The sequence below is a fragment of the Coffea eugenioides genome, chromosome 3 (genome assembly GCF_003713205.1).
Source record: "Coffea eugenioides isolate CCC68of chromosome 3, Ceug_1.0, whole genome shotgun sequence".
In the NCBI taxonomy this organism is placed as follows: Eukaryota; Viridiplantae; Streptophyta; class Magnoliopsida; order Gentianales; family Rubiaceae; genus Coffea; species Coffea eugenioides.
The window spans coordinates 67,639-82,660 of record NC_040037.1 but is presented as its reverse complement, the minus strand read 5'-3'; the positions used below and the strand labels follow the sequence as shown (position 1 = coordinate 82,660).

Below are 15,022 nucleotides of genomic sequence, written 5' to 3'. Positions count from 1 at the left end.
CAGAGAGAGAGAGAGAGAGAGCATAAGCTGCCATTGAGTCGCGACGACCCACCCCAACCCAATAGTTGACCCTAAAACCGTATGCGTATGCGTAAATGTCTTTTGATATTATAGTTTAGGACTAGTATACTACTGCCTTGGGCCTGGACCCGGCCCCTTTACCAGTCTTCCGTTGCAGCCACCATCACAAGCCTCAGGAGACTTGTAGCACACCTTTCTCCGACCACAACCAACCGCCCCCCCCTCCCGCCACCGGGCGGCTACTCGGTGGACAATAATATCTTTTTGTACTTAGCTGTATGTGAGTCATAATTGTTACTACGGTGTGTTTGCCTGCTCTTTTTGTTTTTCTTTTAAAATTTTTTTAAAAAAACCGACTCCATTTCTTTCTTCTCCAATTTGCTGCAGAGCCCCCCACCCTCCAGAGAAAAATGCTTCTACTTCTGCAGCAGTTTCCATCTTTACCTTCATCTGGAGCTGCTTCATTTCCTCCTCCGTTTCAAAATGTTCAAAGTAAATACTGAGTTCCTCTGCCATCTCTTTCTTCTGTTTAGTTAGTTTGTAGTATGTGTTTCTGTTCACGTATATCAATCTTTGCTCGTTGTTGATTTTCCTCTCTGTTTATACTACCCAGGTGCTTTCCTTTGCTTGAGAGATTGTAAAAGGCCTCCGCTACCGGTTTTAAGCGCTTTCTCTTCAGGACCCAAGGTTTGTTTCTCAGCTGTTCCTTGCCGCCTCGGCATGTGTTTCTTTTCCTATTCTCTACCATTCACATCTACTTACTTTTACCCATTGCTAGTGAACGGCATCTTTCTGTCCGTGGAAAGTTGTTTTCTTTAGTAGTAGTATATGACTCTTCGCTTGTGATTTTTAACTAACTTTACAATCTGCTGTCTCATCGGCTCAACTTAGTCTGGATTTCAAAATGCTTCCCCTTTCTGGAGTTGGCATTTTTTTCAGTCAAAGTCTTGTTAGGCGAGCATGATTTTATTTCTCATCTTGTACTAATTTAACCTTTATAGAGGGATGCCACTCAGATTCATCAGTCTGGGATTTTGACTTTGCATTGAAAAATGTTGATCGATATACTAATATGTCTATGTTGTTAAATTAAATAGACTGTCGAAGCTTTACTTCTCCAGTTTTCTACCATGAACAACTATGATGGCCGGTATATAGTTCTGATCATTGGTGACATAACGTTTAAAGAAAGGTCCCTCTGCGGGGTCTCTAACAATTTTAACCCAAGTGCTTCAAACTAGGGGTATGTTGGTTCCTAATTTCTTTGAGCGTCCAAGTAATGGCATTTAAATTGGAGGCTGTTATCCTTCTTTCGCTTGTTGGTTCTTTTGATTGCAGTTTAGTTTATGTCTCGATACTGGTTGGGATGTATTCTTTGATTTCTTTCTCATCAAGCCTGTGGATATATGGAGTATTTCATCAGGTTGACCTAAAGTCTTGGGTTTTGATTCCTTATCTTAAAAAGCTTCTGATCACTGAGAAACATCCCTCCGATCAATATGTAATCTCATGTAGTTAGCCTAAAAGCTAATGGCTTTGGTTCTTAGCTGCAGTTTAGCAATGAATGTCACCATGTTAATTGTTCAAGAAGATCTGCCGCTGTCCTCTGCACTGGTAAAAGACCTCGTCAAGGCTCTAGGCCTAAAAAACGTGAGCGTGTACCTCAAAATGTGGATCTTCCAGCAGTATTGCCTAAGAAAAAGAAGAAGCCATATCCAATACCTTTAAAGAATATTCTACAGGCTGCCAGAGCCGATAAGAAGCTTGCAGCTATGGGAATGGAGAAACCTCTTGAGCCTCCAAAAAATGGACTGCTTGTGCCTGATCTAATTCCTGTTGCCTATGAAGTACTGGATGCTTGGAGAATTTTGATTAGAGGACTCACACAGATCTTGCACACTGTTCCTATCCATGCTTGTAGGTAATTTGTTGTATAAAATTTGATAGTGGTGTATCTTTACATCTTCTTGGTTTTGTACTAGTTTATTCACCAACTTGCATATAAGTGGAAGTTGAATTTTAGCACTTCCATTGCAGTGAATGCTCAGAAATTCATGTAGCCCAAGTGGGTCATGACATTCAAGATTGTCATGGTTCAACCAGTGGAAGTCGAAAAGGCTTCCACTCGTGGGTGAAGGGGTCTATCAATGATGTACTCCTCCCAATTGAGTCATACCATATGTATGATCCCTTTGGTAGGCGCATTAAGCACGAAACTCGATTTAATTATGACCGGATTCCTGCAGTTGTTGAACTTTGCATCCAAGCTGGTGTTGATTTACCTGAATTTCCTTCACGGAGGAGGACTCAACCTGTCCGGATGATTGGAAAAAAGGTGATTGACAGAGGTGGATTTGTTGAAGAGCCTGAACTTGAAAAGCATGTAGATAGAAAGTCACAAGTTATCGACCTTGACACACATAGGAGTCTTGAGCGCTTTCCTCCTCCAGACATATCGGAGGTACCTAAGATTGCACAGGAGACTATTAATGCGTATGAGAAGGTCAAATGGGGCGTGAATAGGTTGATGAAGAAGTATACCGTGAAGGCTTGTGGGTACTGTTCAGAGGTCCATGTGGGGCCCTGGGGCCATAATGCCAAGCTCTGTGGTGAATTTAAACATCAGTGGAGGGATGGAAAACATGGTTGGCAGGATGCCACGGTTGATGAAGTGTTTCCCCCAAATTATGTGTGGCATGTTCGAGATCCAAAAGGGCCTCCTATGAGGAGAGGGCTAAAGAGGTTCTATGGCAAGGCACCAGCTGTAGTTGAGGTCTGTATGCAAGCAGGAGCTCAAGTTCCTGAGAGATACAAGCCAATGATGAGGCTTGACATAGTAGTTCCTGAAAGTGAGGAGGCTCAATTGGTTGCATGAAAAGGTTTCTGTCCGCACAGGATTATGATGTACAATACTTGGTTTATGTTTCTTTGCTCCCGCTAAAAGCTCCTGCTAAGAAGTGGATGCCTGTGATTTTTAACTTAGAGCAGAGCAGAAGGGATGTAATTCCCTTCACTAATAGGTCTAGTGCTGTGTAATTCTGACAAACTCTCTCTCTCTCGGGGGGTTTTGTGAGGGAGGTTGTGGTGGGGAGTTGTAGAGTTGATGGCCCTAAATTTACATTGAAATTATTATCATTCATACTTATCTGATGTCATTACTGTCACTATTAATATGGTGGACATGTAATATACTGGACAAGACGCTTGCTTTGTGAGCTTCTGATAGTACTTCTTGCTGGACAGGTTCTTTGACTTATATAAAGTTCCAATTCACTGTGTGTTGCTGTACCGTACCATGAGAATTGCAGCATAAATTGTTGTCACTTTATAGTAGATGGATATGATATCTGTTTGAAGAATCTAAAGTAAATATGTAACTCAAGGTTAAAAGAGGATGCTCAGGCAATTTATCCTCTTATTGCATACAGTACCCATTGCATGTAAGCTTAAGATACGAGTGTGGAGCCACAATATTAGAACATAAGTTCCTATTTTTGGGTTCTGAGAATTCAATCATGTTAACAACAAGTCTTATCTTTTACTGAAGAAGTAGCTATATGCTGCGGTGGTGGCTGGCAGATCCACCTGTTGGGGTTCCTTCATTTGCTAATCTCAGTGGTGAATCCCTCCCTTCTATTAAGTGTAGCTGTTGTAGTTTCCTCTATGTGCATGTATACTTGGAGTGTGTGTGTTTAGATATGTGGAGACACAGCCTGAAATGAGTAGTGGTTTAGCAATGCTTATGGGTTACTGAAAGGGCCTCAGTTATTACTGGTAATTTAATTGCAGAACTGGTGTGATTGGAATGAAGACAATGCTAATAGCAGTCCTTTTGACCTACCAGCTTACAAGTGGCGCTTGGTTATTGCTTATGATGGCACCCGTTTTTCAGGTTTTACTATTTTTTACTTGATGGCCTGCTGGGGTTTATTTTTTTTGTGATACGAGTTTGCAATTAATGTGATATTATTTCAATTGGTCAGGGGGATTATTTTTAAATTAAGTTTTTTTGTAAGTGGAAAATTGTATTTCATTCTTTTGGCTAATTGGATGCTTCTCTTTGGTAAAAAGGAATGCTTCTTACTTTTTCTTGAAATGGCTTTGAAATTTCATCATCTGCATATGGATTTAATGCATGGAAAATTTAAGCAAATGACTATACACATTTGGTGTTATTATATATATTGGGTTTCTCCATTTCTTTGTCTTGTTAATGACAAGTATTCTGCATTGCTTTATCTGTTATCTTTCAAACCCTTGCTATTTGTCTTTGTAAATAGTGTTCATGATGAAATTCCTAGCACGGTCGTCTCTCTTTACTCAGCTGCAAGTTCATATTCCAAAGATTGTGTTTCTGTAAGGCTAAAAGGACTTGGTTAACTCACTCTGTAGTCACTCATTTCACAGCCCCTTTTCAAGTCTGCTTTTGTTGTGCTTAATTTTCTAGGTTGGCAATACCAGCGGTCAACACCAACCATACAGTGTTATCTTGAAGACGCTTTAACCAAAATTACAAAACTAGAGCGAGAAAATCTTCATTTAGTTGGTGCAGGGAGAACTGATGCAGGGGTTCATGCCTGGGGCCAGGTTTGTGTCCATGCCGTTAAAATGAGAATAACTGAGAGATAGTCCGGATAGGTAGTTTGAAAATATTTCTTGCCACTTTCAGGTGGCACACTTCATTACACCTTTTAACCTTGCCAACCTGGATGATGTTCACAAAGCATTAAATGGTCTTCTTCCATCAGACATCAGAATTAGAGAAATTGGCGCTGCAATACCTGAATTTCATGCTCGGTTTTCTGTCACAAGTAAGATTTATCACTACAAGATATACTGTGATGCCATCATGGATCCATTTCAGAGGCACTATGCTTTTCCAAGTGTGTATAAACTCAACCCTGATACCATGAGGGATGCTGCTAAGCATTTTGTTGGGAGACATGACTTTACTGCCTTTGCCAATGGATCACGCAATGACAGGGTGCCGGATCCAGTGAAAATAATATTTCGCTTTGATGTTATTGAAATGGTATGTTTCAAGTATAAGAAGTTGCTATCCTTTTGGGAGAGCAAACCCTGAGTCACGATTTCTTTCTTGCTTTAGTGGTCAAATCAAGTTCATTAACAGAGGTATATATTGCCTACGTGCGGTCTTTATCCCGAAACCAGAGAAGTTTATGTTTGTAGACCCGAATTGGATAGAACTGCAGCCTACCTATCCATCTCTATCTTTTTCCTTCAGAAACTAGTAGCGTGGAAAAGCATATTGTTATTGAGCAATTTTTACTGCAGGGGCACCTTTTGCAGCTTGAAGTGGAAGGAACTGGTTTTCTGTATAGACAAGTTCGGAACATGGTAGGCACAACTCAGTTACCCTCTCAAGCTAAATGAAGTATATAATTGTGCTCAGTGCCGGTCTTCCCTGGGATAACTAATAAGACAATAAAAAACCGCTTAACCACAGATGTTGATCATCTGAGAAGGATACTCAACGATAGCATACTACTTAGTTAAAACTGCCTTTTATCTTATAGGTTGCTTTGTTACTTCAAGTTGGAATGGAAGCTGTTCCGTCTGATATTGTTCCAATGATATTGGCATCTCGTGATCGCAAGGAACTTGCAAAATTTGCGCTCTCAGTTCCGCCTCAGGGGCTTTGTTTGGTCGCCATCAAGTATAAACCAGAACACCTGCATCCACCGGCTGACGCTCCTACAAGTAGCTTTGGCAGACATCGTAGTATAGGCAGATGTAAACTGCCGTGTTTTTGACACTTTGTTTCTATTGCGTAAGATATGTTATCTCTGGCTAAGCTTCTTTCAGATCAATAACTTAATCAGTTGTGAGATTTTATAAACGAGACGATTCATTGTATTGACCATCTGGGAAAAGAATCCACTCTGCATGACGCATACGCCTGTTTGGCGTAAGAATGCCTGTTCTTTTGAAACTAGAATAGGCATATATGAATGCCTGTTCTTGGTTGATTTGAAACTAGAATAGGCATATATATGCCTGTTTGGCGGACAATGATGTGTTGGACTACTTCAGCAAGTCCCTATTAAATTTGCTTTGAAGGCAAATCAGTTCTTTGCCCTCGAGCACCCTACTATCATGTCATGTGGACAACTCATAAATACATTTCTTAAATTTGTATTAATTTCCATTCAAGAATCGCAAACAAGTGAAACCCGCGTTTATCCAGTCTCCTCCCAGTAAAGCCCGTCAACAAGTATGTGGAAACAGCAGTTCCTCTTCTGAACCTGGCCATGGTCCTTCCAAAGCAAACCCAACAGGCTACAACTAACCTCAATACAACATCATTATCTCAAATCCATTTCCTTCTTAGTATCGTTTTTCTTGAAACATCATAACCAGTCGAAAAAAGCTACTTAGGAAAGGCGTTGTTCTTGTCATCAGCTGATCTATCAATCTGTAGATGACGGAATGAATATGAATCATGAGCAAGAGACTGCACCAGGAGATCAAACATCAGCGCGTCAGACATGCCCATGAGCAAACTATGTGAGAGAGAGAGAGTAAAATCACTGCACTTCCCAACCCAACTGGAATAAAATGTGATAAGAACAGCAGACGCTACTTTTCTTTTTTCTTTTTTTATTCCCTTTTATTTCTAAAATCCATTAAGAAACAGGATACATAAACTATAAGCATTTCTGCTAACAAATGCACTGGTCAGATTCCATTTTGAACAAATTAATCAGTCTTTGAGTAAATATATGGATCTTCAAAATCATTTAGTTAGCTTTTCATCCTGCCAAAAGCCAGCAAACTAGTCCAAACAAAATTTGCTCAAGTACCTGTTCCTGGGCCCGGAAGTACATGAAAGGTGTGTAGTGGAGAAAATTTGAAACTCTAGAGGTGTAAATATCAGCATACCTACATACAATGCAAGAAACGAAGTTGTTAACATCCGAAAACTTTCAGCTTCAATTACTCGCAAACAATCACAAGTCAAATATCAGATTTAAAAAATATATATATATTATACTTCTCAATCTGCCTCATTAAGTGGCTTTTGTCCCACAGACCAGCACGTGAAAGAAAACCCCATCTGAAAAGTCGAAGGCACAGAAGATTAGCTATGCATGGCTTAACTCCAAATTCACCAAATTGCAGAGACGCATGAAAAAAAGCTTCAGCAAGTGCAAAGGACACCAAGATCTAAGGTAAAACAAAGCCCCAAAACGCATGAAGAAAAAGCCTCAATAGGTGCAAGGGGCCACCAAAAGCCAAGGTAAAATGGAGATCCAAGTCACAACTCGTGTTTAAAACTGACTTCCACAACCTTCTGAAAACACTAAATTTGCTGCCAAGCAAATACTTCTAGCTAGTAAAGTCATGACTTGTAAACAAAAGAATGCAAAAAGTTTTGGGACATATCACAAGGTTACATGGACAGTAAGTCTAACTGATGGCTTTCCAAATCACCTTCTGTTGAAGTGTTCCCCATCAGCTTCCAGCATCGGGGCAATTTTTTGATCAAGCCTTTGCATTACAACAAGCAACTTTTGCATGCTATCTGTGAGTTCTTTGTCGTCCATAAGGGTGGCAGCCAACGTCTGATGGAGACAATAATTAATTTTATTGAACCAGAAAGAACTTTGTTAGCTGACCTTCAAAACTCAGAAATACTAACAGAAAGACATATAGGTATGCAAAAGTAAGAAATATTAAAGTTCTCATAGTAATAAAAATTGAATCCTCAATCTGCCAATCTCTCTAAAAGATTGGACGGTTACATATTTGGAAGCGACGGAAACACCAATTGAATAATTATTTCCACAAATTTCTTTCAGATGTTCAGGGAAACCCAAGTACTTGAAAAAGCTCCAGGAATCCATTATTATCCTTTGAGCTCAGGTTCCCTGGCCGGAAGGAAAGGTTTTACCACATCTAGTTGAGTAACTACCACTATATATAGTCAAACTTAGTAGCTAAATGCCAGTAAGCAGAAGCTGTTTAAAATCATAAGGTTTAGACACTTGATAACCTATCAAATTGAATATGACCAAGTAAAACTAAACAATGTCAGAAACTAAGGATGAGTAAACTAAATAACAGGAGAAACCGCTGCTGTGCACATTCATGTGTGTAGGGAAAATTACCTGAGCAGGACGCCCCTTGGATTTTCGCTGCAATGCAAGCCGAAGTTGGTTAAAGAGATCTCCTACTACCTCCTTCTGATTTATAAGGTCTATCAACTTTGCTCGATGACCATGACTCCTAATCAAAGCACTGTACTGCATAGTCAAAATAAAAAGAAAAAGTAAAGCATATCTATGAATGTAAAGAAGCACACTAAAAGAAGAACTAATATCTGAAAAATAAACAAAAAGCAACAACACCTAACAATTTATTGTCTAGACATTACTGACTTATAAAGGAGATTGTAGAAAACAATCTGCTATATAAAGATTCAAATTGTTCCTCATATGATGAGTATTTCATTTCCATGAATCTGCTCATAACGGATAAGAAAATTAGAAGACTAGACGATCTTTCCAGATTGCACTAAGTCACATTTAACCTATTTGATATCGTCGAGATAAAAAATTATTGTTACTACCTCTTCTTCTAGTTCTCGACAAATCAATGCTGTCCTCCATCTAAGATGGACTTTTGATTGGCTTACATCAGTGTATATGTGATCACCAACATACAAGATCTCATCTCCATGAATATTGAGTGAATTCTCAACCATCTGTGCGCTTCCTCCAGAATACAACCCCCCTGCATTTGCAATGCAAAAGATCGTAGGTGAAGTAATCAATAACCATGATTTCAATACAACTGAAAAGGTACATGTTAAAATTGGTCGAATAGCATAGGGCAAATGCTAACTTCTCTCAAAGCTAATTTGATACAGAGGTAGGTTTCTGGTTTATCTAGGTCTTCAATTACAACCCTAGAGCTTGGGGTATTAGATACCAAGGGGAGAAAGAGTTTATAAAATAATTGGTGATAGTCCCTAGGTCTGAACACGTTTTCGTTTAGGGTTAGTCCCAAAATTCACGTTGTTGTGAAAGTATGGCAAATAGCTTCTCATCCACTTCCCTCTCCTACCGTTGATCATTTGCTTAATAGGAAAGGAAAGGCAGGCCCATCAACTTCGTGCTTAACTTGTGGTGAGATATTAGTGCATCAAACACAAGTAATTAGTCCCACAAAGCCTCATCCATTTTCCAACTACATTTGTTTACAGCTAATATCATTAAGGGTTAAGATGGAAAGCAGAATGAAATTATAAAACTACTTTGCACTGTTGAGCAAAACGGGTGGGATAGGGGGTGCAGTTATGTTTTCAGCGCATACCCACTCATCCAGAGTGCTGTTGCCTGAAATTATAAAACTACTTTGCACTGTTGAACAAAACAGGTGGGATAGAGGGAGCAGTTAAGTTTTCAGCGCATGCCCACTCATCCAGAGTGCTGTTGCCTTTATTCATATTAGAGGGTTGCACCACCAACAACCTAAGAAAAATAACTCTCAAATAGTTACAAGGGCGCAGGTCTTACACACCTCCATGGAACCGTAACAGATAACTTTCAAATTACTTTATAATAATGATTTCGGTCACTCACCACAAGTAAGATGGACACAGGATAAGTTACCTGGACGAGTCTTGAAACAGGGACGCATCAAACCTTCACCAGTCACTACCTCATACATTGGGTTAGACATCTGGAAAAATTCTGGCTTTCTGGCTGAGACAATGACCTACAGAACCAATAGAAAGTGCTAAATAAATCCAATTCTTTAAAGATTCAAGCTTTTCATAGCCTTAATTGTTAAGCATATTCATTTCTTGTCACAAACTGGCAATAACTAATGTATTAATTAAGCCAGACATAATACTAACCCCAAAAAGACAAAATTGTACAAACTAGCAAGAATTGTGGAATTCAAACAACCTTGACCCTCTCCTTAATAACTTGATAATCTTAGTCTTCTATGGTGACTTATAATAGGAGTCAGGATATTAGTTATTTCAACCAAAAAGAGTCATAAAGAAGATAAAGTCAATTGAGTTCAGATTTGTAATATAGTTCAAGGGCACTACCCACCATGTCAAACAGATCACGCCAGCTCATGTCATTGGGAAGAAATCTATTGAACGAATGCTGCATCATTTTGTCTGTATAATGATAGTCTGAATTGGTGATGAGCAAGAGCCTTTTGCCAGCCTGATTTACAAATTTTGCAACTCAAACATGTAAAAATTCTCAATTGATTTTGTCTCTTTTCTTCAATGCGAAAAGAAGATATACAAAAATGAAAACAAAATGTTGTAGAGAATACAACCAAATAAATACCTCTTTTTGATCTACCAGCGCCAATGGAAGCTCAGGATCAGGTTCAACAAATAGTTCAGGCTTGGACATTATCTCGCTCTGTATGGATGCTATCTATTAATTTATGCTCGATTGCTCACAAAGTACCAAAAAAAAGGGGTAAGATTTGGACAAGAAATCTACCTTCAGCTGACCTTCGACATGTGCCCTAAAGAGTGCCTTCCCAACAGCCTGAAAAGTGCACAAGTCAACAAAATAAAATACTCAAACAGCATCATTCCATACAAGCTTTGCCACCATACAACCTTGTAAAGCCCTTTATAATCAAGTGGACCTATATCTGCTGCTATAAATCCATCGTCCAATCTATCAACCATCTGAAAGGCGCAAGTATCAATTATTGTTGCTCTAAAGATAAAACAAACTAAAAACAGAAGCAGAAGATACTTGTGAATTAGATAGGAAGTTTAAAGGCTGGCGCCTATATAAAATTTGAAGATGGCACAAACTAAAACCCAAATAGACAGAATAAGGGTTTATTGAATTGAGTCAAACAACAGGTATCACTAAATTTTCAAGGGACCCAGACATTGATAAGAATGAATCTGACCAAAAATACTACAGCCAGGGGATTTTTCCATAGAGAGAAGAATAACATCAATTTCAATTTTCAGAACTCAGATCAATCGCTGAGCTTGAAACAATTGCATCAGAGCTGAATACAATATAAGTCCTGAAACTAATAATGAATGTGTTACTAGGAGACCTTAGAACTTGAAAGATGCAAGAAGCTACCGAATAGCATCTTGCAGAACAACCATATTATAATATGCTCTTCAGGAAGCAGAAAAATCTTTTCTGTTTTTGAAAAAAAATTGGTTCCTAAGTTTCAAATCTCAACCTGATAAACTCAATTCCACTAAAACTTTGTTCACCACCAAAGCATGGCTAAAGGGTGGCTGCTACCACTTATGTCTGAAGACACCAAAATAGGTTGTTAGTACATCATCTCTTACAAGTAAAATTTATGAGAAGCTGAATAAAAAGGACTTTATAAATATCTACCAAAAATAAAAGAACCATGAACTTCAAACTTCAATGATAGAATGAATGCCCCAAGGACACTTATTGTGAGAGAGAGAGAGAGAGCTGCTCCATTTTTTATATTTAATCCTTCTCACTAGTTGTTTAGTTTTAACTTTGTTGACATCTCTTCTTCCTCCATGTCCTTTTCTCTTGTTTGACAGGTGGATCCCCAAATCTTTATTTTAGTGATGAGCAGGATCAATACAGGATGAATACCTCATCTTTCAACAGACTCAAATGGAATCAGGAGATACATGCAACAATAACAAATAACATTTGCAAAGGTTCCTACATCATCATACAGCATACTTTGTCTTTAGGGAAGCAACCTACCTGCATAAAAGCCACTGCTTCTGAAACAGAGAACAGTGTGTTGAGGAACTCCCATCGGCTCTCCTTCCGCAAATCTACCAGTTCCCTCCCATACATCTCACTTCCATTTACAGAATATTAGCAGGCACTATACAAAATATTACCCCAAATTTGCAGCATACTACACATCCAAGTATCAAATATGGTGGAAAGATGAACACCTTGGAAGTACTTTTACATGTAATTAGAACTTAAAGAGTGAATATTTCATAAAGATAATAAATATTAAACCCACAGTATCATGTCTAAGATACTTGTAACAGCCAGCATTAGATGCCAACAGTAACCCATCTATCAATGCTGTATGTATTGCCCATATGACAAGGAATACAGAAGGACAAGTTTTGAAGCACACCTTAATTCACGAGTAGATAGCATTCTTGTGCCGTGCATGGCTCTTTTAATATATCCAAATCGATCAGCCTTAACCAAATTGCCTTTCTCTTTATCTATTACAAGTCCTCTAATCACCTTGAATAACCATGAAGCAGATTGGTCTCAGAACTACGATAAACAGTACATCTCAACCTGCATACAACGTTCTACTATACCAGTTCTGGGTCAAAAGCAAGTCCATCAACAGGAAAGCCCATATTTCTCAGATTAACCATACAATAGTCATAAGCCCTTCCTTCCCATGCCTGTTAGATAAAGAAGACAATGCATAAACCCAATTATCCAACTAGTATTTAAATGCATTGCAAAACATTTATAAAACAAGATTACAAGGATACAGGACAAATTAACAGCATTTAGCGTGCACAAGCATGAAAGTCAACATCCTTTGTCAAATTTGTCCCGGAATAATGCCTCTGAATCCATTTATTGAACATGTTACATGTAATACTGTTACTTTTTGAGTGCGTCGAAAGGAAACAAATTTGGATCCATTGATAAGTTATAATTCAGAGGACCAAAAGTCTAAACTCATGGATACTAATTTTTTTTGTTTGGGTATTAAACACTTGAAACTCTCTCCAAGAACATTTGAGTGGGGATGGAGGCAGCAGAAAAATGGCAAAGGGCATTTATTTGATGCCCAAATAATTAATCAAAGAAAAATGTTACTGAAGCTCCAATTTTGCAAGAGTTGTTAACAGAAGATTCCACGAATATCCTGAGACCATGTTAGAAGGAGTTCCCAGCCATAGGACTTTCAGTACTACTCCTAAACCATGTTAAAGCAGGAATGCGAAGCAAAAGGAGTTTGCATTGCCTAGTGTAGCTTCCTAAAGCACCTTACAATGACTCGCTAATAGAATCACAGAAATTTCCTCATACTTGTATTGCTAAATAGTCTAAATTGATGGCAGGAGTATTCAATACCAAAAAGATCGATGGTCAGAGAGGCATCCAAATGTCACTCAAAGAATCCCTGTACATATGTGTGAAGTAGCAATTCCGTCGTAGAGAGAAACAGAGAGAGATGCTAAGCAACTGTTGGAAAACAAATGCATGAAAGGAGGAATGAAATGAAATTTGGCAAAGCGTTGGCATGGTAAAAGTGAGGGATTACCTTGACATTATAGTGCATCAGCGTGTAGTCCATGTCATACCCAATTGCACTGATAGACCGTAGATTCAACGTGCGGCTGCAAAATATCCCTCGGGGAGAATTGCTAGCAGAAAATGGACCCTATAATTATTAGCAATAACTTATTTTTTATGACCAAATGCATCAACAAAAAGAGATATCAAGACAAAGAAGGTTGTTATGAATTCTACTATGAAAAGTGCACATGCCAACTAAGATGTAGTTGATGCGTTGAACAAAGTTGGAGCATAGGTAGGTTCCTATTCAGCGAGAGATATAAAAAGTGAAGGAAGAAAAGTTTGGGAAGAAAATGGAGGAAACAAACAAGTGAGGCACTGTAATGTGTAGTAGTAGCATCACCGGTATGCCCAAGTGTTGAAGCAAGTCTTCGGCATCTCGAGCTTCTGTCCAGGCCACCTTTTCGATGGGACCTTCCAAGGCTGCCTGCCCACCACTTCCTGCATTCGATAGCCAAAACTTCATGAAGGCGGCCAGAAGAAAGGAAAGGGGAAAAAGGAAAAAACTTTTGGAATCATGGACAATAAGCTGCCCAAGGCATGAACTAAATGCGGACTCAACAAGGAGGGAAAGACAAAGGACACACACATACACCTAAAAGAAAAAATTAAGGGGAGAGAGAGAATTTGATGAAGAAAAGGGGAGAATGGGGGAAAACGCACCAACGTTGATGTTCAAGTCGCCTTTAGTGCTCTGGCCAAGGTAGTCTACATCGGAGTTGGTGGCAGGAGTAACTGAGAAGACATGAACATCGGGCTTGGTGGTGCTGTTGCAGCGGCAGGTGAGTGAATCCGAAGGAGGAGGAGGAGCTCGTATAGTGAGGAGCCTAGATTTGGTGGCGGGGTGATGATAGTGGTTGAGGAAGGCGGGTCCCACGCTTATCCTATGAAGAATTCGGCGGTCGGGTGTCGTAGTAGCAGCAGCAGCAGTAGTCGTGGTAAGGCAGCAGTAGGCGCTGGCTGATGCCGCCATTTAGACGCCTGGGTGCTGCGCTTAGGCTTTACCAACTCTCTTCTGTTTTTCCAATTCTCGAAACCATCTGCCGCTCACTCCTCATTCTATTTTTCTTCTTTGATTTTACTCCGCCCTGACTCAGTGGGAGTACTAGGCAGGGTTAGAAAAGTATCTACTACCACACGAGAAAGCAGAAAACTGTAGTTGAAAGTTGAGAGGGGGGGGGGGGGGGAACTCGGTTGAGCTCTCGATTCTGTTACTGGATTTTCCTTCTAAAAAAATAATTATTGTGCCACTACCCCCACCTTCTCTCTTCACTTTGCTCCGCGCATGGTTTATGTCACTCGGCCCTCCACTCCACCGGCCGCGCCACCCTCTCCTTCTCCCTTAAAAGAACAAAAAGGAGAAAAAATTTAAATTGCTCATACCTGCCAATTGGGATTCGTGTCAGACTCGGAAGTCAAATCACTTTGGGCTACAGCAACACCAGCGATTTTTTTGGTTTTAGGAAATAATAAAAAATAAAAATCCAGCGAGGAAAAGGAAAAGGAGACGCTGGGAAACAAGGATGCTTGTTACTGGATGACTCTTATGCACTCCTACATATACCAAACAAGATAACGTACACCAAGTAGTAGTTGTAGCAATGTTCTTACTTCAGTAAGAAACTGTCAGAAAGAAAGTAGTAGTTGTAGCAGCAGCAGTACAAAAATAAAAA

The 15,022-nt window shown here is 39.5% G+C and overlaps 2 protein-coding genes across 10 annotated transcripts; one reads left to right on the top strand and one right to left on the bottom strand.

Annotated features, from left to right (window-relative positions):
* LOC113766818 (APO protein 1, chloroplastic-like) lies at positions 1 to 6,014 on the top strand. Of its 6 annotated transcripts, XM_027310977.1 has the most exons (8): positions 1 to 297; positions 409 to 513; positions 635 to 708; positions 3,811 to 3,913; positions 4,469 to 4,608; positions 4,691 to 5,053; positions 5,317 to 5,379; positions 5,559 to 6,014. In XM_027310977.1, the coding sequence occupies exons 2-8, from the start codon at positions 432 to 434 to the stop codon at positions 5,793 to 5,795; spliced, it is 1,062 nt and encodes a 353-aa protein (XP_027166778.1). In that variant the 5' UTR covers positions 1 to 297; positions 409 to 431; the 3' UTR covers positions 5,796 to 6,014. The 6 variants fall into 6 exon arrangements, with proteins under 6 accessions (XP_027166778.1, XP_027166777.1, XP_027166776.1 ...); XM_027310976.1 differs by lacking the exons at positions 3,811 to 3,913; positions 4,469 to 4,608; positions 4,691 to 5,053; positions 5,317 to 5,379; positions 5,559 to 6,014 and adding exons at positions 1,569 to 1,938; positions 2,268 to 3,309 and having other exon boundaries at positions 195 to 297; XM_027310975.1 differs by lacking the exons at positions 3,811 to 3,913; positions 4,469 to 4,608; positions 4,691 to 5,053; positions 5,317 to 5,379; positions 5,559 to 6,014 and adding exons at positions 1,575 to 1,942; positions 2,059 to 3,309 and having other exon boundaries at positions 196 to 297.
* Positions 6,015 to 6,157: 143 nt separating this feature from the next.
* LOC113766815 (5'-nucleotidase domain-containing protein 4) lies at positions 6,158 to 14,817 on the bottom strand. 4 transcript variants are annotated; one of them, XM_027310966.1, is made up of 18 exons: positions 14,733 to 14,817; positions 14,013 to 14,437; positions 13,693 to 13,790; positions 13,315 to 13,434; positions 12,350 to 12,439; positions 12,154 to 12,269; positions 11,760 to 11,859; positions 10,646 to 10,717; positions 10,524 to 10,571; positions 10,362 to 10,439; positions 10,113 to 10,232; positions 9,660 to 9,765; positions 8,615 to 8,778; positions 8,154 to 8,288; positions 7,477 to 7,607; positions 7,037 to 7,099; positions 6,846 to 6,924; positions 6,158 to 6,496 (listed from the first exon to the last, which is right to left on the bottom strand). In XM_027310966.1, the coding sequence occupies exons 2-18, from the start codon at positions 14,320 to 14,322 to the stop codon at positions 6,413 to 6,415; spliced, it is 1,914 nt and encodes a 637-aa protein (XP_027166767.1). In that variant the 5' UTR covers positions 14,323 to 14,437; positions 14,733 to 14,817; the 3' UTR covers positions 6,158 to 6,412. The 4 variants fall into 4 exon arrangements, with proteins under 4 accessions (XP_027166767.1, XP_027166768.1, XP_027166766.1 ...); XM_027310967.1 differs by lacking the exon at positions 14,733 to 14,817 and adding an exon at positions 14,610 to 14,708; XM_027310965.1 differs by lacking the exon at positions 14,733 to 14,817 and having other exon boundaries at positions 14,013 to 14,531.
* Between the last annotated feature and the right edge of the window lie 205 nt (positions 14,818 to 15,022).

Coding starts and splice junctions, on each gene's coding strand:
- LOC113766818 (XM_027310972.1), top strand. CDS start 432: ATGCTTCTACTTCTGCAGCAGTTTCCATCTTTACCTTCATCTGGAGCT. Junction 709..1,568: donor CTTTCTCTTCAGGACCCAAG/GTTTGTTTCTCA, acceptor TTTGGTTCTTAG/CTGCAGTTTAGCAATGAATG. Junction 1,943..2,058: donor GTTCCTATCCATGCTTGTAG/GTAATTTGTTGT, acceptor CTTCCATTGCAG/TGAATGCTCAGAAATTCATG.
- LOC113766815 (XM_027310966.1), bottom strand. CDS start 14,322: ATGGCGGCATCAGCCAGCGCCTACTGCTGCCTTACCACGACTACTGCT. Junction 13,435..13,692: donor TTCAACACTTGGGCATACCG/GTGATGCTACTA, acceptor TAATAATTATAG/GGTCCATTTTCTGCTAGCAA. Junction 10,440..10,523: donor ATGTCGAAGGTCAGCTGAAG/GTAGATTTCTTG, acceptor GCATCCATACAG/AGCGAGATAATGTCCAAGCC.